Source organism: Cebus imitator, unplaced genomic scaffold (assembly GCF_001604975.1).
Source record: "Cebus imitator isolate Cc_AM_T3 unplaced genomic scaffold, Cebus_imitator-1.0 Scaffold636, whole genome shotgun sequence".
NCBI lineage: Eukaryota > Metazoa > Chordata > Mammalia > Primates > Cebidae > Cebus > Cebus imitator.
In genome coordinates, this window is record NW_016107951.1 from 663,637 (window position 1) to 690,553 (window position 26,917).

Here is a 26,917-nt window from a genome sequence, read left to right on the forward strand (position 1 = left end):
AAAAGAAACCTGTTTCACTGGTAAATCTCTCATTCATAACCTGAATTGATTTTCTGATTTCTTTGTATTGGTTTTCAGATTTCTCTTGCATCTTATTAAACTTTAAAATCAGTATTTTGGTTTCTTTCTCTGGCATTTTGAGGAATTTTTTTTAATTGAGATCTATTGCTGGATAATTGTTGTGGTCTTTTGGTGATGTCATATTTCCCTGCTTTTTCGTGTTTCCTGTGCCCTTTTTTGATATCTGTGCATCTGGTGTAGCAATTGCTTGTTCCATTTTTTTGAAATTACATTTTTGTAGGGAAGAAATATTTTCTGAAGATTTGTATATGTTGTTGGTTAAGATACTTTGGCTTTGATTTGGGGTGCCTGTGGTAGTGTGGTCTTTATATGACTTCTTTGGCAGTACACATGGGTCAGTGATATCTGTGATTTTCTCAGTGGCTTAGTGTATGGTTATTAGTTGAGGTGTGGTAAAGTTTTGGTGGAGACATGGACACCAACTAAGCCAGTCTTCTGGCCCTGGTGGTGGCAGCAGTGGGCTGGGTGTGCCTGTTTTTAGGCCCTAGAGCCACACATACTGACCTTGGTGTTACTGGGTCCTGTATGGCCAATTCTGTGGCCTCTGGGTGCTTGCTTAGAAGTTAGTAGTAGGAGTGGTGAGCTAGGTGTGTGGATGGGTTCTTAGGCCCCTGGGTAGTTGTTATGGTGTGAGTAATGGGAGTAATGGTGATAGAGTAACCTCCTGGGAACCAAGCAGTTCATAATGGTGTTATTGGTAGCTGCAGTGGGTTGGGTAGGCTTCTCCTCAGTTTCACAGCTGTCTGTAGCAGGTGAGTATTTTCCTATGTGTGCTTAGGAGAGCTTGGTCTTCTGTGTTCCCTGCCCGGCTACGTGGCAGGTGCATCCATATTGACTCTAACTCTGCCTGAGGGTGAAGCACAGTCCAGCATTAAACTCTCAAAATGGTGCCTGCTTTAGGCTTGTGGCCAGAGAGGGCATGGCCTCTCTCATTTGAGCTGTATGAGCAAGAAACTTTGGGGAATACAATTTCCTTGCATCTTGATCTCACAGCAGTCTGTAGCAGGGTAGTGGGTATAGTCCTAGGTATGTGTAGTACAGCCTGATTTCCCTGTCTCATCTCAGGTGAGTGGTGGCTGCAGCCATGCCGGCTCAAATTTGGCCGAAGGGTAGGGTGTAGCCCAGCCTAAAACTCTGAAAGTGATGCCTTGAGCCTTGGACCAGGGAGAGTGGCATCCCTCCCAGGCAAACAATGTAGGCAAGAAGCTATGGGGAGTGCAGTCCAATTATATTTTAGTCTCAACAGCAGCCCTGCAGCAGGGTGGTAGGGATCCTTCCAGACATGCGCAGGAGCATCCAGTCCTCCTTCTGCCTCCTTGGAGCAGCACAGTGGCAGCAGCCATGTCTATATGTCCTTGATATCTAGGCTCTCACAATGGCACCCCACAGAAGCTGCTTTAGGCTTGGCGTTATTGCTTTATGCTTAGCCTGGTATATAGGCTACTTGACTGTGGCATTCCATGTAGGCTCCCTTTCTGCCTACAGATCTCTATGTGATCTTTAGGCAGATCTATTGTCAGTTACAAGGTCCTAGTGGGTTGAAAGTTCCTCTCATACTCAAGGTTGTAAAAGTCCATTTCAGAATGTGAAACCCTGTGGCTTTTTCTTTACTGTTTCCCTGTGCCTAGGAACCTCTTGCAGCTCAGGCAGTTTGGGGCCCACAAGATGCCTTGAAACCTCCCTTTGCTTACTTCAAGTACATCCTGTTACTTCTCTGGTGAATCCATCTCTCCTAGATGAAATGTATCTACTTACTATTCTGGTTCTTCTCCATGGAGGAGGCACATACTACCAACACATCTAGTTAACCATTTTAATCCTTTTTCTACTTTTGATCATTTGATCATGGAAGTTATGGCCCTGAATAACTTTTGTCATTTTTTTTTTAAAGTGCAGCTTGCTGCCAACACTCATTTAATTTTATATAAATACATTCTTCAAGGCCAAAGCAAATCTGACTGATTTTTGATGTGAAAATAAAGTATAGAACCTTTTGGAATTATTTCTAAATAGTACTAAAATCAGAATTATCCAAATCATCAAAATTGTTTTAGAAAAATCTGATTCATGAAATGAATCTTTAGCCAACAACTATTCAAGAATGATGTTAACATCATGGGTAGGCATGCTGTTTTCTAGGATTTAACATTTTCAGCAATCAAGAATATTTTGTAAATGGAAATTATCACTACTAAAAATAGAATGCTATGAATAGAATGCTATATTTTGTTTCCGAAGACAGTATACTAGAGTGATGCAACAATAATAATAAATGCAAGCTATTTCATGGCAAATTTATCTCTGAGTAAATGCTGCAGTCACAGTGCCATCAGTGAGCATTCTCAGGGCAAATGGGAAAAGGGTTAGAACTTTTAAAATCTACTCTCATGGACACGCAGGACAAGAAAGCCAGGATCTGGTGAACATACCTTGTCTTCCTCACCTCTGGTTCTGAGGACCAAGTCTTCAGATGCCCTGTTTTCATCATCGCTCAGGCTTTTCTCTCTTATAAAGCAAGATTTCTCCACCTCAGCACTATGAACATTTGAAGCTGTGTCATTTTTTGTGGTGGGAACCTGTCTTGTGTACTGTAGGATGTTTAGCAGCATCCCTGAGAACTAAGCATTAGATGCCAAGAGCATCTGTCCCAATGTGACAACCAAATGTGTCTCCAGACACTGCACATGGCTCCTGTGTAAGAGCTCATCCCCTGACCTAGATGACCACTTCATTCTTCCTTCTTGCCAGTATGATAAAAAATTCCTTCTCCATAGAATCTTCTCTTGCCACCCTCCCACCAATTTTCGATCCTTTCCTCTCTTTTTCCAGGCCAGAGTCACTTGTCGAGTGTTTGCTGATGATGTAGCCATTGCTCAACTCACTGGCTCTATATTCTGTGTGTCCCCAGGGTGCTATCAATAAGGTCAGACAAAAGGGAGGCAGGGATGTGGGAATAAGAAACACCTCCAGCATCTGGAGGCCGCCAATAAGCAAATACCTGAGAGATCTGATTCTAGTCATATATGCAATTTAGATACAGAAATCTTTTGGTATAATTGCTTATAATATTTAAAAATTACTAATGCAAAAAGAGAGAGACTGAGGTTGCACCTGTGTTATTTTCAAGAGAAAAATGTTAATTTCACATTTAATTAATAAATTAATTAAATTTAAAAAAATCTTAGCTGAGTCTGTTTTGCATTTGAATCAGAGTGAATGGCTTTTATGTTAACTAAAATCAGTTCCATAACCACTGCTCTCAAGTGAGATGAAACAAAGTTGAGTGGAAAAAAAAAAAAAAAAGCCAAAAAGGGGGAAAAAAAAATGTTAATGCATAAGGAGAATAGAGAATAAAGTTAAAATTAGAGTAAAGGCTCTACTCTGATCTTAAGCACTAGCTATCTCTCAAGTTGCTTACTAGTGTATTTCCTAAGTAAGGTTTTCAAAACATTCTTAATTGTTTGTCCTATTTTTAAGAGAAAAAGAAAAAAGAATTGACTGGAAATAATTTAGGGATACTAGAGCAAACTTCTAATTTGCTTTCTTACTGTGGAATCGTGTTTCTCCTGTTTTCTGTTCTTCTCCTCACTGTTGTATTTTCCTGAGGCCATGATTAAATCAGAAAAATGTTTTTCACCTTTACCCTTTTCTTTCCTATATTCAAAAACAGCACTATTTTTATATAACTTGACTCATAATAAAATAGAAAACACAAAATTCAAAAAAAAATAAAATACGCCAACCATTCTAACAGCAGTATTTACAGTAATAAATGTCTACACAAAAGAATAGCATCTCATATAAGCCACCTAACTTTACAAAAAAAAAAAAAAAAAAATTAAAAAAAAAAAAAAAAAAGAGTGCATCAACATTTTCTTTTTCCATGTATTCTGCCCTCCCTCTCCCCAACATGCACTCACACTCAAACCCTAGGTGGTGACCACTAACTTGCTATCTTTGCTTAAGGAGTTTTCATTGTTTCTGTTTTTAGTGAAAATAATATGCTATAGCTCCGCTGGCCAGAGCCTCGTGAAACTGAAGCTTCAAAGACTTCACTTGAACAAGCTCCCTTCAAACCCTGTTAGGAGGCTTAGAAATGAATCAACATGTATTTAAAGAATTTGCACAACATGTTTTAACCTCAGATAATTAAGACCGCTTTCTCTCTCCACATTTACTTCCCTGCCATCACATTTCCTCTTTTATCAAGTGGCTTTGGAACAGCTAAGAATTTTTTTTTTTTTTTTAATTTAGCTAGGGGGAAGTTAACTTTTGGAATATATTTAGTTTGGATTTAGTGAGATATGTTTAAGTGGTTTGCAGTCACTTTCATTCATAATCAGGTTATTGCTAGCCCTCCAAGCGTAGGATTGGTTTCCCGAAACATGTTCCAACTCACCGGGCAGCCTCGCAGAAAGGTATGGGGCCTGAAGTGGTATCAGAGTATGAACTACAAATGTAACAGCTCTTAAAAGAAATTTAATAGGAATTTATTTCAAACTTGATAATAGTTTTTATGAGGTTACCAATATTGAACAGTGAAGTTGAATACAACTGCTATAAAACGTCAACAGCAAAAAACAAATTTTAATCAACTATGCTACAGGGGAAATAGAATTATTTTTATATTTTTAATATATTTATAGTCTTTGTAGAAACCAATATTTTAAATTAAACATGAAAACATTAAAAGGTGTATAGCAAAAACGAATGTGTAAAAAGGTATATCATACAGTGAGTTAATTTAAAATTGAGGTTATTTTTCTGGAACTTTACATTTTTGTATAGTTTTTCAGCTTTTGTAATTTGTAATTTATTGTGATTTCTCATTCTAAATAAATATCCTCTTTCATAGTAAAAATATATTTTAATGTAAAGGAATGGAGAAAGGAAAAGTTGCAGTTAATGAGGACGAAAGGTTAAAGAAATACTTGAATAGGGATTACTGAGAATAAGGATGTATCTAAATATGTTATTCATTTTTAATATTATTCTGCAAGATTTCAGTTTTATTAAAATTTATTGAGACTTATTTTGTGGGTCTGCAAATGGTCTACCTTCCTGAACATTCCATCTGTACCTTGAAAAGAATGTGTATTCATTCATTAGTTGTATCAGAGTCAGACTAAAATATATGGAGACAAACCTCATGGCAAAATGTTTTTAGGAATGTATATAAAAAATCAGAATTGCAATTTAGAACATAAACACAGGCTTTGATGGTCTTCCATGTGTCTGAAAAATAAAGAAAGGGAGTTTCCTTAGAAAGAGAAAACACATTGGTAGATAAAACTAGTCTTAAAATCAGGACAGGCCTTTTCAGCAGCTACTGGGTAAAACTGGTTTTAGGATTATGCCAGGCTGTTTCATTATCTAGGCTTGCCGATAATCCTTGGAACAGGCGTTATGAGCCCAGAATGCTTTTTACCCCAGGTGCCTCAATTCTGATTTAGTTGGGTAAGATGTAAATAACCCAATCTGTATAATCAACTTTCACAGTTGTGAGGTTTAGTGTTTTATGAATGTCAGTTGTGTGAAATTGCATGATAGCATTCTTAGGTCTTCTACATTTCTACTGATTTTTTTCTACTTGTGTCAATTACTGGGAGACGATTATTCCAACTGTGATAGTGGATTGTTTCTTCCATTAGTTATAAGAAAATTAACATATTTTGAAGCTTATTAAGTACATATAATTTTAGGATCATTATATCTTCATGATAAATTGATCCTTTTATCATTATCAAATATCCTTCTTTAATCTCTGGTAACTTATCCTAGAATCTGTTTTGATTATAATGTAGCATTGGTAACATTCCTGTCTTTACTGTTTGGATGGAATGCCATTTTTGTAAAAACATTTTTTTCAACTTATTTATGGTTTAGTATTTTAAGTATGTCTTAGCATATAATAGGATCATGGTTTTTGATCCAGCCTGGCAGTCTCACTATTTAATTGGCATAGTCAATTTATTTAAAATAATTATTGATATGGTGCTGTTTAAGTCTGTCAAACGGTTTGAGTTCCCTTTGTCTTTCCTGTGTTTTGTTCTCCTTCTTGAGTTCTTTTGGGTTAAATATTTTTTATTCTATTTTATTTTCTCCATTGGCTTTGAGCAATACCTGTTTTGTTTCTTTAGTGGTGTGCTAGTACTAACAATATACATCCTTATTAAGGCATACTCACAGCTACTAATTGTACCACTTCTCATGTTACACTTGTTATTTCTCATGTCCTGCTTTTTCCTTCCCACTGGACAAATGTAAGAATCTTACAATAGTGAAATTTCATTTACTCACTCTCCTGTTCTTTCAGCTGTTATATGTTTTACTTGTACATGTATTACAAATTCCACCATACATTACTACTTTTGCTTTAAACAGTGAGTCGTCTTTTAAGGAAACTAAGAGAAAGAAAAAATATAGTCTTTGTATTTACTGACCTATTTACCATTTCTGGCCTTCATTTTTGCCTGTAGACCCATATTTATCTGGGCATTATTTCCCTTCATTTTGAAAAACGTCTTGTGAGTGGGGCCTTCTCGATAATCTTGCTTTGCCCTAGCTTTAGGTCTGGGCCTTACACCTATGTACCTGTTCCTGCCTATCCCTAAGAGTGATATAAGGTGTTTTTTTCTGTTCTTCCCTTCCAGCTGCAGTGGGTTTTCACCAGTGCTCTATGATTGACACTTTTTTTTTTTTTTTTTTTGCCCTTCTCCCAGTGTTTTAAGGCCTTTGTTCTGAAAGAAAGAGGAGAAAGATCCAAGTAGAGTTTCCTGCCTTTCATGCAGTAACTGCTGCTGCCATTGCCCTGCTTCTTATCCTGAACCCTGTCAGGTCTGTGGAGAAGCGCCTGTAAATGAAAATGAATTCCCCTGTGTTTGCAGCTCAGAGGTTTCATGTGTTTTCATTGCCTCATACTTGGCCTTTAGCAATTCGTTAAAAATGTTAGATGAATTTTTCTTACAGATGTCTGGGAACATTTGTCGTTTACCTTAAGTAAGCAAATTGCTATAAACAATTCTTTTTTTTTTTTTTTTTTTATTTTGGTTTTTTTTTTTTTTTTTTTTTTTTTTTTTTTTTTTTTTTTTTTTTTTTTCCCTCATCTCGGGGAAGGCTTCACTTATCTCTTCTTTAACTTATCATGGAAATAAAATAGTTGTTTTATTCTCATTAGAAGTACCTTGCTGTTTTCAGATTTCTGCTTAGTTGATTGCCCTGTGACTTCAGCTCTCTTACGGGTCAAGAAAAGTTTTGAGATTTACAGATTGTCCAATGTTTTGTTGTCACTTTTTTCAGCTTTCTATCTTCTAAGTGTAACTACTTTTACTTTTCACTGTGAATCATTATGCAGCATTGATAACTACATATTTATTTATGATTCCTGTAAGTAAAATTAAGTTCTATTTTATAAGTAAAATTGATGTATATTTTGTTAGCTATATCAAAGTCTGGAAGGCTGATAGCATCTATTTTTAAACTTTTTTAAATTTTAGCCGGGGAGGCTAATAGGATCTATTTTTAAACTTTATTAAATAAATCAGATTTCTGTGTGAAAGTTTTCAAAGAGCCCACTAATATATTCATAGCATTATTAAATTTCAGAGCCTTAAATTACAGAAACCATCCAGGTTAAGTGCTTCATTTTATGTGAGACTCTAATAACATTTTTAAAACAGAGAGATCTTAGTTACAGGAGCTAAACAAAGACTAAACTATACTTGTATCTTAATCTGTTGATTTGTCCACACTATCCTTATTCATGAGACTTCCATTTTGCACTTCTAAATCTTTCTTTATAAAGTTTTCTCTCTAGGAGCAAACATCATTTTATTATTTGGTAGAGAACAATATATCAGATTAAAACAAAGCTGGGAAAGTTGATCTAGTTATCTGAAAATAAGGAACTGATAGTACCTAACTAAAAAATTACTTAAGAAATTATATTATAAAACTTGAAGTATTTGTAGACCTGATTGTTCTCCAGAAAAATTCAGGACTGTTCTTTGTCTTACTTGAACACAGTACTTTGACTTCTTGAAAGATAAAACTGTTGCTATAAAAAATTCTAATTTTTATTTATATCTTGGTTTTATTATAAACGCCTTTGACTCTATAACTTTTTTTTTTTCTCTCATTTCAGGGAAGGCTTTCACTTACCTCTTCTTTAACTTATCGTGGAAATAAAATAGCTGTTTTGCGGATTGGACTACAAGGTATATAGTATAAGCAAACTGTTTCTACTTAACTTTTTCCCTATAATATACAAATATGTGACTTCATGTATGTGTGTGTGTGTGTACATATGTACGTACACACACACACACACATACATATAAATGATTTCCAATAGGTAGTACATTAATAGTACAAAAATCTGTAGAATGAAAAGTTAGTCTTCCCCCAGCAAAGTTTTTCCCAACTGTCCCTTCCCTTTCCCTCCCATTTCTTCTATTCAACTTCGTAGCCCTTTACTCTCATACCTAGACCATTGCAGTAACTAACTGGTCTTCCTGCTTCTAGTTTCACTTATGTGACTTAAACATCTTAGCAGATTAACTGACTTAAAACTGGGCTCTTAACATGTTGCTTCTTACATAGATATACTTGTTACCTAGGTATCATTCTTACATAGGGAGAATTCATTCTCCATGTAGCCCTCAGATAGTTGTAGTCAGCCAGGAAGGGCTTCTTTCTAACATTTAGGGACAAAAGTAGATCTTATATGAAGACTGTGGTTGGTTAGAATGGTCTGGAGCAGTAAATGGGAAATAAACTACAACATTCTACAACTATTGACAACCAAGTGTATCTCAGACATTATTCTAGGTACTGGGGTTATACCTGTTAACAAAATTTAGTTCTTTCCTTCATGGAGTTTACATTTTAGGGGAATGAGGAAAGTCAATGAATAATTATATCAAGTAATGTTAGGTATAAATGTGGTCTGGAGAAAAAGCAAGTTAAGGTGGTAGAGCATAAAAGGAGGTATGAAAAATAAATTAACTTTCTGAAGAAATTAAATATAAATACATTTATTAAGTAAACAGCTATTTGTAGAAAATTGAGTTACAGTCATTTTTCTGTATCTGCATGGGATTAATTCAAGGAGCCCCCTATGGATATCAGAATCTGAGGGTGCTCAAGCCTTATATTGTTTGCCTATAACCCATGGGTATTCTCCCCACCATTTACATTAAATCATCTCTAGATTATTTATAATACCAAATACAATGTACATGCCATCTAACTAGTTATACTTTATATTTTAAAATTTGTATTTTTTTATTGTTATACTATAATTTTTTTTTAAAACTTTTTCTGAATATTTTTTAGTCTTAGATTGGTTGAATTTGCAGATGCAAAACTTGCAGATACAGGGGCCAACTATATGTCAGGAAGAAGAGTTTTTTTTTTTTCTTTTTTCTTTTTTTGGTACTTTCCATGATTAGTGCCTTGTACTTAGCAGGAACTTGATAAATGTCTGTGAAATGATATCCAAGGGTTGGGCAAGGCTATTAAGTAAATAGAGGACACAATTTTGGACTTCAAGTCTGTGATCTGGTCAGATAGAGAACTCATTCATTCATTAAGGGAAAAAAAAATAGTAACACTTGAATTATTGAGTACACTGTAACATGATCCAAGCATTCATAATTTTAGTCAACCAAGGTATATTTCTTGGAGGCAATTTTTTTAAGCAAATGTACATATAGAAAAATTAAATATAAATTCAGTACATAAGTACAAATTGTGCATAATGATTTTTGCAAAGAGAATAACACATTTGTAATTAGCATCTAAACCAAGAAAAGACCATTGCCAGCATCCTGGAAGCTCTCTTTATACTCGCTTCTAGTCATTACACTCCTAAGCATTACTACTGAACTTGCAACATCATAGATTAGCTTGTATGTTTTTGGTATTTATTTAATTACGTAATTATATCAATTGTATCTAGCTTTTTTCACTGTACATTGTGTTTGATGCTTGATTATATTGATACTTTAGTTCATTCCTTTTCATTGCTCTCTAATATTTCATTGTGTGAATGAAGTACAATTATGTGTTCTAATGTTATTGGGCAGCTAGTTAGTTTTGTGTTTTGGCTGTACTAAATATACTTGTACATATATAGTATTTTTGGTAAATATATGCTTTTCTGTTGAGCATATATACTTTGTAGTGGAATTACTGTGTCATAGGACATACATGTGTTCATTTTTATAAATATTAACAGATATGTTTCCCAGGTGTACCAATTTACATTTTCACCACCATTGTATGAGAATTTAGGTTCTTCCACATTGTCATCAGCACTTTGTATTTTCTATTTTTTATATTATGTTATCTTAATAGGTGTCTATTTGAATTCAACACCAATTGATGAAAATACTGGATAACTAAAATAAGGAACCTTTCTTAATCTACTAAAAAATATTTTAAAGCACTTTATAGAAAATAACATAATATGGTGAAATATTGAAAACTTGCCTTTCAATCAGCAGTGTAACCAGGATGCCTATTTTCACAACTTCAACTCAGCATTGAGTAGGAGGTCCTCCTCGTACAATAAGTAAAGGCAAAACATTAAAAGGCATACAAATCAGAAAGGAGCTAGTAAAACTGTCATTGACATTACTGTAGAATATCTAGATCTATGGAAATACATGAGATTTAATAAGAAAGCCTTGTGAGGTTGATGAATAAAAGGCTGATGAGTTGACAATACTGTATTTAGCTTATAGACTTTTTGAGGTTTATCACATATTTTCAGATATATAAAAAATGATACTTGAAAGAGTTATATCTTTAAAATTGCAGCAGTCCTAAGAGGTCAGTAAAACTGATCATTGATGTAAAAAGAAATAATTTCTCCACTCACTGCTTTTTAATTTTTAGTATTAAACAGAACATCTTAATATGTACATTTTTCTATCACTTAATTAAAAAGTAATTCTAAATAAGCCGTAATATGAGCCATAATTTTCTATACATAATATTCTCTTATAGTTGGTTTGAAAACACATGCCTGTTAAGTCCTCAAAAAATTAGTAGCAAACCTGATTCAACAGCATATGAAAAGAATTAAACATGATGACTAAGATAGGATTTATTTCAGGAATTCAAGGATGATTCAATATGAAATAAATCAACATTCCAATACACCGTGTTAGCGGAGCAAAGGGGGAAGAAGAACACATGATTAATATCAGTTGATGCAGAAAAGTATTTGACAAAATCCAAGACCGTTCGTGATTACAACACTGAGAAAACTGAATAGAATGGAATTTCCTCAACATGGTAAAATGGCATTTATCAAAAACCCGCACTTAACATCATACTCAACCGTGAAAGACTGAAAGCTTTCCCCTAAGATTAGGGACAGTGATGTCTGCTTCCACCACAACTATTCAACATTGTATTAGAAGTTCTAACCAGAGCAATTAGGTAGGAGAAAGAAATTGAAAACATTTAAATTGGAAAAGAAGAAGTAAAACAGTCATTATTCACAAATGACATTTTAGATATAGAAAATCCCAAAAATTCAGAAAAGTTACTAGAGCTAGTAAATGAATTCAGGAATGTTGTAGGGTGCAAGATCAATATAGAAAAAATAGTTGTTTCTGTATATTTGCAATGAACAATCTGAAAAGGAAATAATGAAAGTAATTCCATTTATAATAGCTTCTAAAACAAATGCCTAGAGATCAAGGCATTTAATCAAGGAGGTGAAAGTCTTGTACATGGAAAACTACAAAGCATTGCTGAAAGAAATTTTAAAAGATCTAAATAAAAAGAAAGACATTCCTTTTTCTTGTGTAGAAAGACATGATATCTTAAGCTGTCAGTTCTACCCAAAATGATCTGTAGAGTCAAGACAAACCCCATCAGAATTATAAAACTTTGTTGCAGAAATCTAAAGACCAATTCCAAATTTGTATGAAATTTCAAGGGGCTTCAAATTGCCAAAACAACCTTAAAAAAGAACCACAGAGTCTGAGTACTCAGGCTTCTCAGTTTCAAAACTTGTCATAGAGCTGCAGAAATCAAAACAGTGGTAGTGGCATAGGTTAGACAGAGATAAATAGAGTACAATTGAGTCAAGAAATAAACCCATACTTCTATCTATGGCTAAGCAATGTTTTGACAAGGATGACGTGTTCAGTCAATGGGGAAAACAGTTAAATAAGGAAAAGAAATAAAAGACACTCAAATTAGAAGGGAAGGAGTAAAACTATATTTAAAAATGCCTTTTAAGCAAATAATGAGACAACTGGATTTCCACATGCAAAAGAATGAAATTAGATTCTTACCTTATGTTATATACAAAATTTAACTTCTAGTGGATTAAGCATCTATATGTAAGAGCTAAATACATAAAATCCTTCAAAGATACATTAGATATGGTACAAAAAAGATGAGCAACAAAGGAAAAATTGATAAATTAAGTTTCATAAAAATTTAAAAATTGTATGCATCAAAGGACATCATGAACATGATAAGACAGGGTACAGAGTGAGAGAAAATATTTGCAAATCATATATCTAATGAAGATTTGCTATCCAGGATATATAAAGGACTTCTTAGATTCAACAACAAAAAGACAAACAGTTCAATTAAAAACATAGGCAAGGATTTGAATAAGTATTTCATCAAAGAAGAAATACAAATAGCCAATAAGCGCATGAAATTTTAAAAAAGAAAAAGATGCTTAATATCATTAGTAATTTGAGAAATGGAAATCAAAACCACTTTATACTCACTAGGATGGCTATACTAAATGAAAATACCACTTATACTCACTAGGATGGCTGTACTAAAAAAGACACATAAGAACTCATGTTCTCATATTCAAGAAGATGTGGAGATTTTGGAACCCTCATACTTTGCTGATGGGAATGTAATATGGGTTAGCCATATGGAAAATAGGTTGGTGGTTCCTCAAAAAGCAAAACGTAGAATTACCATATGACCCAGCAATTCCACTCCTATGTGGATACCCATAAGAATTGAAAAGGGGTACTAAAACACATACTTGTATAACAGTTTTCATTGAAGCATTTTTCACAATAGCCAAGATGTGGAAACAATCCAAGTGTTCATTAACAGATGAATGGATAAACAAAATGTGATATATATACACACTGGAATATTATATAGCCATAAAAAGAAATAACCTTCTGATAACATGGATGAACTTTGAAAACATGCTAAATGAAATAAGGCATACACAAAATGACAGCTATTGTTTGATTCATGTATATGCAGATGTAGAGAAAGTAAATTCATTGAGACAAAATAGATGAAAAATCATCAGTAGCTGGAGGAAAAGGAGAATGAGAAGTTACATCTATACTAGATGTTAATCTAGTATAGCATATATATATACACACACACAAACACACAGACACAGTCATTTATCATCACACTTCATGTGACATGATATAGTCTGAGAAATGCCTTGTTAGGTAATTTTATTATACAGACATCATAGAGTGTACTTAACACTATGATGTATACTTTCACAAACCTAGATGATACACCTACTACACACTTTGGCTATATAGTATAGACTGTTTTTTCCTAGGCTATAAACCTGTGCAACGTGTTATCTTAATTGAATTCTGTAGGCAATTGCACGACAATGGTAAGTATTTATGTATCTAAACATATCTAAATCTAGAAATGGTACAATAAAAATACAGTACTATAATCTTATGAGACCACCATCAAATGTGTGGTCTGTCATTGACTGAAACGTCATAATGATACCTGACTGTACACAAATGAGTACGTAACACAGTATCAACATATCACCTATTAACATTGATTTCTTAATATGAACTATCAATGCATGCATTTACACATACACATATATATGTCTGCCTTCCTTTCCATTTGTACATATGCAAACACAGTTCCATTATTACACCTAACATAATTCCTTCATATAATCAGATATTAAGTTAATGTTCTGTTTCCCCTGATTATCTCATAAATTATTTTTCCATTTGTTTTCTTCTGTTGGTTAAAACCAAGATAGGGAAATCAATGTGGAGGCTTTACAGTAATTCAAGATCTATCCGGGGTATGTATTAAACCAACACTAAAGCATTGGTGCAGTTGACATACAATTGATGAGGCGTGTATGTGTGTTTATGAGTTGGGTGGGGGTTAGTTTCAGTTTTTGAGACAACATTTATCATGTAAGTCTGTAAGAACATCTGCTTTCTAAGTTCAGAATTTGGATTTTTATTAAATGCTGAACGTTAATCTTTTCCTGTTTGTGGGTATGATGTGTTCTTTAAAAAGTTTGTTAATATAGTAAAGCATATGTGTCTAATGTTCATTTGACACTGAAATGCATTGCCCAGGAAATTAAACTCTGCAAATTTTGGAATGAAATGCCATATGAGTGTATTCTGAAATAGTCCCCATTACGTTTTTATTTTTATTTTTTGGAAAAGCATTTAAATTCTGTATCTTAAATTCATGAGAGAAATATTGTGGCAGATTGCTGATACAGCAAAAAATACTGAAATGTTTGTTCAAACAAGCTAGCTTTAATTACAAAATCCTTTTTTGTTGCAGTACTTATTGTTGCAACAATAAGTTGTTGCAGTATTATGCAGTCATTTGTAATCAAATGACTACATGAATAGGTGGATTGTTTAGAGATATATGGTAATATTTGGGGCTTTCTGGTTTTCCTGGGTTAGACTATTCGTAGTTCCTAAGTGCTCTTAAGGCAAGCTTGAACATCATCTTGCAGTCCCCTTAAAATTTTTTACTTTTCAAGCTGAGCACGGTGGGTCATGCCTGTAATCTCAGCACTGTGGGAGGTTGAGGTGATGGATCACCTGAGGTCAGGAGTTTGAGATCAGCCTGGCCAACATGGTGAAACCCCAGCTCTACTAAAAATACAAAAATTAGCCAGGCTTGATGGCAGGCACTTGTAATCCCAGCTACTCAGGAGGTTAAGGCAGGAGAATTGCTTGAACCTGGCAGAGGTTGCAGTGAGCTGAGATTGTACCATTGCACTCCAGCTTGGGCACTGAGAGCGAAACTGTCTCGGGGAAAAAAAAAAATTTTTTTAATTGTATTTTAGGTTTGGGGTACATGTGAAGAACATGCAAGATTGTTGCATAGGTACACACGTGGCAGTGTGATTTGCTGCCTTCCTCCCTTCACCTATATCTGGCATAAAAAAAAATTTGTTATACATGAAATGTTAAGATTTTGTCAGTATAGCATGTAGTAATTAGTGAATGAATTGTGTCATTCGTCTAGTTAGATGAATTACCTAAATAATTATAACAGTGCTAAGAATGAGCAGTATGTCCAAAGCTAATTTTTGACCAATATGCACACGTACTGGCTTTATTGGTTGTTAAAATGTCTAAATAATTCTTGAGAGAATAGTAAATAGTTGTTGTTTGGAGCCCTCCACAACCTCCTGCCATTCCTCAGGAACCCTAATGAGAAGGGGCACTGTACTTCTGCTCCCTTTTCCTGAACACCTTTGTGGGGTAGGAGAGACCATGCTTCTGATGGTGGTTGATATGGTTTGGCTGTTTCCCCACCCAAATCTCATCTTGAATTGTAACTCCCACAATTCCTACCTGTCATGGGAGGAGCCCCATGGGAGGTGATTGAATTATGGAAGTGTTCTCATGATAGTGAATGAGTCTTAAGAGATCAGGTGATTTTAAAAATAGGAGTATATCTGCGCAAGCTCTCTCTTTGCCTGCTGTCATCCATGTAAGATGTGACTTGCTCTTTCTTGTCTTCCACCATGATTGTGAGGTCTCCCCAGCTATGTGGAACTGTAAGTCCAATAAACCTCTTTGTTTTGTAAATTGCCCAGTCTCTGGTATGTCTTAGCAGCTTGAAAACGGACTAATACAGTGGTCCTGGCATCCTGGAGAGTGTCTGGTCTTCTGAAGCTGTGGCCATCTATTGGCTTTCTGGAGCTGGAGCCTCTGCAGTATACCTTGCTACTCTTTTGTATTTGAGCTATAACTCTGAGTACATCTGTATTTCCTAAAGGAAATAGGAGAATTTGCACGTATCATTAAGTCATTCACAAATTTATTAAACAATATATTGAATACCTGTCAGGAGCCTGGCCCTGTTCCTAGGCATTGGTGATCCAAATAGACACAGTTATCCTGATGCAGTATATGTTCTAGTGAAGAAAGGCAATAAACCAAAAAAAGTATATACTGTTTCTAGTTGGAAACAGTGCCATGGAGAACATAAGGCAATGCAGGAAAGATGAGATGTGAACGGTAAATGTGAGAAGGGGAGGGAAGGTGTCTATTTGTCTGGTGGTGAAGAAAAGACTAACAAGTAACATTTGATAAAAGACTTCAAAGAAGTGAAGTGATCAGATATTTGAAATAAGAGTGTTCTAGAATAGGTCTTAGCAACTACAAGGGCTCTGCAGTGTGAGTGTATGTTTCAGATTTGGTAAGGAGAGGCTCAGGGTATCTAAAACCCCGCAGGTATGACGTGGAGTAAACCCTTAATGCCATTGACCTTTTTTTTTTTTCCAGGACTGTTGACAGGACTGGAGACAAAATATATCCAATACTAGCACATAGTATGAACTAAGTACATAGCAACTATATTATTGTCATTACTGATATTGTAATTAGATACAGCCTCAATGAGGAAGAAGAGAGTGGAAGGACATCTGAACCCTGAGCCCAGTAGTTTAGCTTCTAAACCCTGCTTTTTTTCAGTTAATTATTGGCCTTTGAGTAACATTGCGTGTTGCTAGATTCAAATTTAATCAAATATAAAGGAAAGGTGTTGGATTAGCTGAGAATTCTGAATAGTTTTTACATACAGTAGTTGTAGAAATTGTGGTGATTTATAAATAATTCAGTGCCCTTGAGAAATGGTACCATTTTTGTAAAACCTTTGAGGTCTGGAATAAAGGTCCATTTCAAGAAAGCTGTTAGAACATCTGCTTTTATTTTCTTCTTATTACCAGAATTTTGTGATACATTGTCAAACTCAGATTTTACCTTTTGTGCTCAAGTTGCTGTGAAGTACAGTTAAGTCAGTTAATTTTTTTCTCACTTCTGCTTTGAACAAAGAAAAGGAAAATCAGTTTTGTGTTAGTTTTTTATGTGCAATGCTGTTATTAATCAGTGGTGTATCTTAAAATCTTGCTTTAAAATTTGTAGGGAAGTAAGTAAGCTGTTGCCATACGGTTCATATCCTAAAGCTCATAGTACAAATCATTAGACCATTTCTCTGAGAATAATCGCTGATAAAAATTTTAAAATATTGATTGAAATATAGTTTTAATCTAGTTGATATGGCACAAAAGTTCTAGAGACAAATATACTATAAACAAGTCCCTGACTGTCATCAGGGAAAGACTAGGAAATAAAATAGAAAAAAATATGCATGCATACACACACAATCACGCCTGCTTGAGGTGAGAAATTAATAGCTCCAAACAAATCCCCATGTGAATATCTATTTTGACAAGATGCTTTGGTTAGTTGGTGTCCCCAGTAAAGGTCTGATATCATTACCATTATTTGTATTATTCTTTCCCTTGAAAGCGAGACTTTATTTCATCTTAGTTAAAATAATTAATATTTGAGATGACAGTTTTAAATTATTAAGAATTCAGTGTTGGTATCTCATAAAAATCTTGCATTTATGAATATTAAATAAATGTCAAGTGCTAATGTGATACAAAATCTCATTCACTAAAGAATTTTTGAAACATTTGTTTTAAGACAATACAGAAAATAGTGTTGGGGGAAATGTAGGTAGAGTTACTCCTAAAGAGGTATGTGTATATTATATTTGTATGAATACATGTTAAAATTTATTTTATCTGAGAGTATGTCTCTGTTATACTTTTTCTCATTACTCTTAGGGTGTGTCTGTGATTGTATGCATGTCTTTGTTTGCACATGTGTGTTTATGCTTGTTGGGAATTCATAAACGGTTTTTCTAGTTAACATGTTTAGATGTTTAAAGTATAATGATGTAAAGAGATATAAATTATAATTTCTCATAAGGTAAGGAGAGTAAAGAACTTATTTTTCTGTTTCTCTTCCTATCCTTTGTTTATTTTACATAGTTCATTAGCAAATAAGGCCTATATTTAAAGAGCCATTAGGTAGTAAAAAACATTGTTTCTTCTTCAAAACATTTTTATAGCCAACTTTCAACGTTTAACCATTTTTTTCAGAATTAAAATTTTACTAAGAATATTATATTTGTATGAAATCTTACAGGTTGCAGAGTGTCTCCACATGTGTTTTTCATTTAAGTCTTTATTAACTATTAACCTTCTATGATGATGGTCATTAGCATTTTTATTATGAAAATAACCCTCTAATGCTAACATTTGTTAAAGGACTTAGAATTAAGTAGAGAATCTCCTCTATCTCCACACCTTTTTTCCCCCCTACTTCATGGTGGTATTACAGACTTGACAATCTTGGAAATATTTGTCTAAGATTTTGTTGTTTTTGTGTAGTCATGATTTAAAAACATTCAGGCAGTATGGTAGGCTATAAACTAAAAAGCCAAAGTTCCCTCGTTCCTGCCAAATCCCCTGCCATTTTCCAGTCCCATTCTTCTGGTAAAACTGCTATGCTTTTTTTGGTACCCTTCCAGCTTTTATATATGTGCATTTATATATGTACACATACTTTTGTGTGTGTCTGTGGGCATGGGTAAACCTGTATGTGCATATTTTTCACCAAGTGACTATCCGTGTTTTGCAAGTTGCTTCATTTTTATCTAATATATCTTGGGTATTTTAGAGATGTGGTTTAAAAATAAATATGTAGTATCGAATATTAGAGATTGGTTTGTTTATATTTTAAATGTATTTCATCTTTTAAGATTTTTATATTTATTAGATGTTTATTTGAGAAACAGTATGAAAGGGTTATGATATGAATTAACAAAACTTGTACAGTACATCTACAAAACATGTACATTACATTAGGTATTTGTTTTTTTACCTGACAGGTGAAGTATTTTCTGCTATTGAAATACATTTTAAATAGGTATTCATTAAAATAGAATAGGACTATACTAGTTAATTAGTACCTGTCAGATAACAGACGATATTAATAATGGGAAGTCAAGGTTTCTTGCTTTTAAAATATAATGTTGTAAAGTCTGAGGTCACACTTACTTTAAATTATTTCTGGATTTAAAACCCACAAATGCTGATTATTTGAGGGTCTAATATACCTATTTATTATAGTATCAAGGTTGAAGATTGTTCCAACCCAAAGGTAAAACTTTTCACTTAAAGGAATGAGTTTTCTCTAAGTTGATTCTTAAACCCTTCATCTTTGCCATCGGCTTATTCCCTTAAGGCTAGCTTTGTATTTGAGTATAATAATCCTAAAACACTAAGATGAATTTTAACAAGATTTTAGTCCTTACTTTGGTTGACTAATGATATATTTTGCAGAAATACACACGCTGTAATTAAGCCTTCCTCTGTATGAGACATTTTTTGTTTTTTAACGTTGAATATGAGGATATAAAATATTAGGAAAGACTTTTTCAAAATATTCTAAATGCTAAAAAAATTACCACAAAACTGTCAAAAATAAAAACATTTATTAATCTTTTTTCCCCCGAATCCCTGTTAGACTTGTTCTGAAAGAGGAGTTAGAGTGGTAGTTGGTGCCTGTCTTGAAAGTCAGGAGATTTGGATTCTTGTCTTGGTTGATAGCTAATTAGCTGTCTGTGACCTTAGATCGTTTATTTATTCTCTCTGGCCCTTATTTTCTTATCTGAAAAATGAAGATGTTTGATTAAATGATCTCTAAGGTCCTTTTAAGTTCTAAAATGCTAAGAGTCTATGAAGTAAGTTTTGCAAGTAGTTGTACATTGTATTTTAAGATTCATAAAGGTATACTATCTACATATGTATGAGTATTAATATCTTTGATTATTTAGTTGTGCAAACGTTTGTTGAATGTTTTTGTATTCTATGATGGATGTTGGAGATATAGCGGTGAATAAGGCAGTCATGGACCTTGCCCTCATGCAGCATAGTTTCCCATGCAAAAGAATTGAACAACTATTACATAATTATTTTATTTAGTTGTGATATGTAACTATGAATATTGAATAGTAGAATGAGAACAGTAATGGAAAAATGATCACCGGGGTACTTGGATTGTAGATTGCAAAGAGAGAATAGCATATACAAAGGCCTTAAGCAAACATCCTGGAATATTTAATGAATTTTGAGAAGACAGAATACCAGAGGGAGTAACATAATATGTGGCTGGTGAGATGGGTAGGGGTCAAATCATACAGTGATTTGGAGGCTATTTAAGAATTTTGGTTTTTAATGTTAATATTATTCAGATACATTACTTTCAATTATGTCCTTGATATTACTCAATCCAATACATGCAAATACTCATGAAATATATCTTTATAGAGAAACATTTTCTGTCAATCACTGCACTATGAATGCCAAAAGATTTCTGGTTTCTGTCTGTACCTTTACTCTTTAAAAATGTTTTAAAATATGTTAACCTAACAAGATTTGTAAGGTCAATATAGAAAAATTATTTAATGTTTGTTAAAGTCAACTAAGTGTTTTTCATTTTGGATTATCAGTTATTTCATATTTTCAGTGCCCCTTTCCTGCTCATTAAGTGTAAGACTCGAGAATTTCTGATGTATTATTTGTTAAAGATTAGCAAAGTAATACATGAGTCTTATAGTTTACGTTATTATTTGTCTGTTGATTTGCTCATTTCACCACTGACTGTTTCCTTTATTAGGAGATACTAACATACAAAAACCCTATTAAATCATCTGATATATTTTTTTAAATACCTTTTTTAAAGCTTTAGGTTTTTAAAAAATATTTTCTAAAAAAAGATTTAGGTGCACATCAAAGTTGAGAGAAAGGTACAGAGATTTCCCATACATTCTCTACCCCCAGTTATGCATAGCTTCCTCTGCTATCCCTGTTCCCCCACCAGAGTGGTATTACAATTGGTGAACCTACAGTAACATCATTATCACTCAGAGTTCATAGTTTACATTGGGGTTTACTCTTGGTGTTGTACATTCTATGAGTTTTGAAAAATTCATTTTCACATATATCTATCATTTTAGTACCTTATAGAGTATTTCCACTCCCCTATAAATCCTCGGTGCTCTGCCCATTCATCCTTCCCTTTCTCTAACCCCTGGCAACCTCTGATCTTTTAGTTAGTGTCATCATAATGCATGTGCCCTTAATTTTGTGGAGGGTGGGACAGTTAATTGTTGATTTTTTTGAAGGACACTTCTTTATGGTAAGAAGACCTTTACTGACTTCGTTTTTCTTCTCTGAGACTGGTTTACAGTAAAAATTCCATTTGACTATACTAAACAGGGAATTGTTTAATGACAAGGGGTACTCTTTGTAAGGCAATGTGACAGGGATGAAAGGGTAGTACAGACACAAAGGGAAATGACCCATTTGCTAATATTTAAGTATCTTAAATTAGTTTAAAGATTTCAGTGATTCCAAATGTGTTTTTAGTTTTATAACTTATGTACATGCGTTGATAAAGCCTTCTCACTTTTCCTAGCATCATAGTATTTTTCTCCAGGCTGGTCTCCTAAGGTTTTTCACCCAATTAAGTTAAACATTTACTGTGGTATGTCAGAATATACTCTTGGCACAAAAGTATGTAATTCCCATTCTTGTTTGAATGGCTTCAGTATGGTCTTCTCATTTTCAATTTGATCTAATGAGTTTATACAAACTAATATTGCCTGTTATATATTTATCTTTCTTCTGTGTATTTAAATTAATTTGAAAGCTATTATGATTTATAAATTCATGGAAACTGGATCCTAAGAGCCATTTATTTTTTCCCTCTTTATTTAGATCTATACTTCAATTTTTGCCAGCGTTCATTCATTCACTAGATATTTGTTGAACACTATGGACAGAAGCCTCTGGCAGCCATTGATATGAAATATACACATGAATAAGACATTTTTAGTCCAAGGAACATACAGGATTTTAAGGTGTTTAAAGGCATTAAGAAAAGTTTGTAAATAACATATAAAGTAAAAGCTAAAATGCTGTATCGCAGAGTTTAGAGGAAGGGAGAATTACTTGTTTCTGGGAGAGAATCTGTGAGAAGCAGGCTAGACTTTGAAATATAGATAAGATCAGATGTGTACAAGTGGGGAAAATGTTACTTATTTGTAGCAGTGACTCAAAATAAATAAAGAATATATGTGGAAAAGCTCTATGCTTATAAGAGCATCTGATTTGTCTAGTATTGAATGGGAAGTATGTGGAAATAAAACAAAGTTGATTGGGATGAGATCACTGAGGGCCTTCAATGCAGTTTTTATATGTGTATTCAAATATATATCCATGTTTATAAATATAATAAACACATTTTAATTAAAAAAAACTGTAATTGTTATTTCCATGCTGCTGAATATATGCCACAGCAAGGGTTGTAACTTTTTACTGAATTGTGTGTAGCTACTATTAACTTCAGAAAAATTTTTCTTACGGATGCTGATGTCCAGCTGTTAGTCATTTATTCTTTTCAAAACTTTTCTTCATGATAAAATAAATACGTACATACTCAGTCTTTTTAAAAAGTTTAGATTATACAGGAAAATAGAAAAAAAAAATGGTCATCTGTACTCCAACATTTGCATTTGGTCTGTTTGTTTCCATACAATATTTACTTTTGAAAACATTTTTAAGTGGAACAGAGAATAACAAGAGGTAGGTTTTTTTTTCTGCTTAGATAATTTAGAACTGATAAACTGGTGGCTTCCCTACTTCTGTTTATCTTCCTGTGTGTATTTGATAAACAACTTGAAATCTTTGACTAAAATCTTAATTTTTAATTTAAATCAGAATGTATTGGTCTAAGGTCACTTGAAAGTAGAGTGTATTTTTCAGTTTGCAGAACTGAAAAAAAGCTACTCAGTTGTTACTTTTATTCCAGAAGCATGTTTATTTTTTAACTGTTTAAAACGTTTTAGAGAGATATAAAAAATTTAGTGAGAAGGAAAATTTTCTCCCACTTAACTATGAAGGGTTGTAATTTGCCATTACCAGCATACACACAGTTATGTTTACAATCTCATGTGAAGAAAAAAAATACAGGAATTTGCAGAGCTACAATACCTGGTTAGGGCAAGAGATTTTTAGAAAAGGCAACATAAGGTCTTTCCTTTGGTTCATAGACAATTTGTTTCTAGGGCGCTGCTTTGTGCCAAGTCTTGTAAATACTGAATAGAATTAGACATGACCGCTATCTTCAGTGTGCTCTCAGTCCAGTTTTTAAATTTGAATGGGGGTTTCTGAGAATTGACACCAGGGCCTTGTATGTGCAAAGCAAAATGCAGTAATGCAGAAGACTTCCACTTGATAGAGTTTAAAATTATTAAAGGGAGATGACCGAAAGCCCAGATGTTTTTGTGTATCTTATGATTTTGGTCTTAAAATTAAGGGAGTAAGACAATAAAAAATATATATGCAGCAAGGCAAAATTATTTGAGTATATGTGTTTTAGTATTTTGAAAATAAGAAAAAGGAAATTTAAAGAATGAGACAGGAAGGGATGAGTGGAGAATGGCTTCTTACCACTATTACAAACCGAAGTAGAAGGAAAATATCTTTGTTCTTATTAATTTATAAATGGAAATTTCTTATTATATCCATGCCTTGTATTTATATGCACATATAGTCATTTTGTAATATGCAGTGTTTTTGCACTGTCATGCCTTTCTCAATGTAGTTTCTCAACTTTGAGATTTAGTTTAATTTAAATTTCATCCTTAATACTATTGGATCTTCTAAGTTGCACTGCATAAAACTTTTTTAGTGATTTAACGTTTTCCTGGTCCATGAAGTGGGACATGATAGTCATCTATGGCTATATTGTAGCTGTAGATGTTGAAGACTGTTTTAGAGGAAGTGGTAGTCTAAATCATGTTATCAGTAAGTATTAAACAATTTTAGATTAACCAGTTCTCTATGGAAGTAATTTTTGTTTTGAATTTAATAATATAAATAAGAATTTATATGACATTCCAAATTATAGATATTTTTGTGATTAAAGTGCTTTACATACACAAGAGAAATAAAATATGTTTTTCCTATATGACGATCCTTAAATTTTTGTTTTAAAACATAAGCAAATTCATTTCTTTTTTTTAATTAGCTTTTTTTCCTATGTAGGACACCATTGTGGTGGCTAGATCTATTGTTTTGTCAGCTGCTTCATGTACAAGCAGAGATTGTAAACCTTGTATATTTTTGAAAGCATTTGAAGACCTCAAATCAACTGTTTATGTAAGTGTGCAGCTTTTTTTCTCTAATTATATTGCAGATTTAATGAGCTAAAGTGAAGGGATTGAAAGTATTTCTCTAAATCTGCAGATAAACTATTTGGCCTGACTGAATTATTTATTTGAATATTTTAAGTTTAAAAAAATAGAAGTTTTTTTCTTAGTTTTATGTTTAGAATGACTAGTTAGAAAAGAGAATTCCTTTATATTTAATAAATACTTATTAATGAAACTTACAAAACTGCACAGACATTCTAGACTGGGTACTGTTCCTTGTAATTACCATCAGATGCATTGCTCTACTTGATTTCACTTTAGATAATCAAGTACCCCTTTAGGTGAAACTGATTTGCTCCTATTTTATTCATTGTGAAGATAATCTTCCTCTCCTTTTCTCTTTTAACACCCCACCTTCCACACACACACACACACTTGAAAACTGCCTTTTTAGTCAAGGCTATTAGGTAGAATTGGGCTAAGCCAAGTGCCTGCAGGCCAACATCTGCCTCTTTTTTTCTAGTATGCACAAAGGTACTATAAGGGCTGGCGGTGGCTCTGTTTGAGATTAAAATTAATGAATTAGGTTGGAGATGGGTAAAATTTGCAGTTAGAGTGATCACTGAAGCACAAGTACATTTTCATTTAACCTTACAGCTTCGCTTTTTTTTTTTTTTAGTTTCTATAGCTTAGACAACTTTGCAGATTTCACTCTCAATTTGTAAGCCATAACTTTATGCCATCCTAGTGAATTTAAATATTTTACAGTGAAGTGTGTTCTTTTATTACAACTAAAAAGCCTGTAGTCACATTGGAGGTGATTTGTATACAAATAAGTTATTTCTTTTTTTTTCCCCTTCAGGTTTATGTTAAATCCTGTAAGAGATCTTTCTACAGAATCAATGTCTTTGGTAAGATGATACTCAGTTTAATTTAGAATATTACCACTTACAACCATATATACACACACACATAGATACAAGTGTTCACATATTCAGTCCGCTTTGTAATTTGACATAGTATCAATACACTGGAAAAACATAGTCTTTTTTTATAGCTGATAATGTTATGTTGGAGCTATGTATTTTACTTAGTAATCAGTATCTAAATATTTTATTGTCTGAAATATCTGCTGATTGTGTAAGCTATACATACATAAGAAAAATAAAACAAGTTTTTACTATATGACAGTCCTTAAATTTTTATTTTAAATCATAGGCAAATTCATTTGTTTCATTAGCTTCTATTTAACCAGACTATTATGTGATGAATTATATAATTGAACAAATTATATAATTTTAAGTAGTTTTCTAATGATACATTTTTTTAACCATCTTTTCCCTCTATTTATGGCATAGGTATACCTATAACTTCCTCATAGCAATAGGAAGATTCTTATTTTTACAGATAGGCTACTTGTAGCTGAGTGAAACTGGAAAGAAGGTATTAATAATATGTTGGTGTAGTTTAATATAATGTTTATGTTCTACTTACGTTTTAGAACTTTTAGTTTCAAATAGAATTCAGGAACTCTTTCTAGTTGACAATGACTATAAAACACAGATTTTAAATTCTGAGTATTAGTATAATTAATATTTTTGGGAGGACTGTTACTAATAAAAGAACTGATATACCATTTAAAAACTGTGAGTTAACTCTGGTATTAGTATTTCACCATTGTTATAGATTGATTAATTTCAAATATTTGATATATCTGTGAACCTGTAAATAAGGCAGGAATAAATGAAAAAGCCTATAAACTTTGCAAAAATGTTTTTTCACAAAGCCCATGTATTATAAATAAATCAGGTATGGATCTATTTGACGTTATTTTCCTTTATTTTCCTGACTCATCAAAAGATGCTCATTTGGCACATTTCCACATTTTTAAACTAAGCGTGGATCTTGGAGTTGATATCAAGAAAACAGACAGTTACTGTTTTTGAGTTTCTTATTGTTTTCCTGAAAAAGTATACTTTTTCAAGAATTTATTATATGTGTAGTTTGTGTGAGAACCAGGATGGTTCTCAAAATTCCTAAAGTAGAGTATTTTGTTTTTCAGTGGTAGAAAGTTTACTTTTTTCAAGTGACTTAGAATAATTATTTGATCTTGTACTGTCTTTTGGATTTAAAAGCTTTACTGGCCCACTTATGTGATCTGAAGGCCCAACATAAACTATCCCCTGTGTTTTTATTCAGCCTAATCTTGTTATTGTCTTTGACCCATACACTCCAATGCAAACCTCCTGGATTTTCATACATACTGAGTATGTTTTCTCTGCTTGGAACACTGTTGCTTATCTCAGTCCCAACTTCTGTACTTTCTAATACAACTCTAAGACATCTCTCCACTTTTATGGTTTGTTCTTCCATTGGTTCAGGGGCTATTTGTGTTTTGTTTACACTTTTATTTTTAGTGCCCTATATAGTACATGGCCCATCAATGAATGAATGAAAGAAGGACAGAAATAAAGGAATGAATGAA

At 33.3% G+C, this 26,917-nt stretch overlaps 1 protein-coding gene across 6 annotated transcripts in view; it reads left to right on the plus strand.

The window, feature by feature from the left end:
* The window catches only part of POT1 (protection of telomeres 1), a 108,826-nt gene that overhangs the window by 8,248 nt on the left and 73,661 nt on the right, over positions 1-26,917 (plus strand). For 4 of the 6 annotated variants that reach the window (XM_017517550.2, XM_037734576.1, XM_017517548.2 and 1 more), the window contains 2 exons: positions 24,326-24,439; positions 25,295-25,343. In XM_017517550.2, coding sequence (XP_017373039.1) covers positions 24,438-24,439; positions 25,295-25,343 — 51 coding nt within the window. In that variant the 5' untranslated portion in view covers positions 24,326-24,437. Of the gene's footprint in view, positions 1-8,224; positions 8,298-24,325; positions 24,440-25,294; positions 25,344-26,917 lie in introns of all 6 variants that reach the window. The other 2 variants (XM_037734577.1, XM_017517549.2) reach the window with 2 other exon arrangements.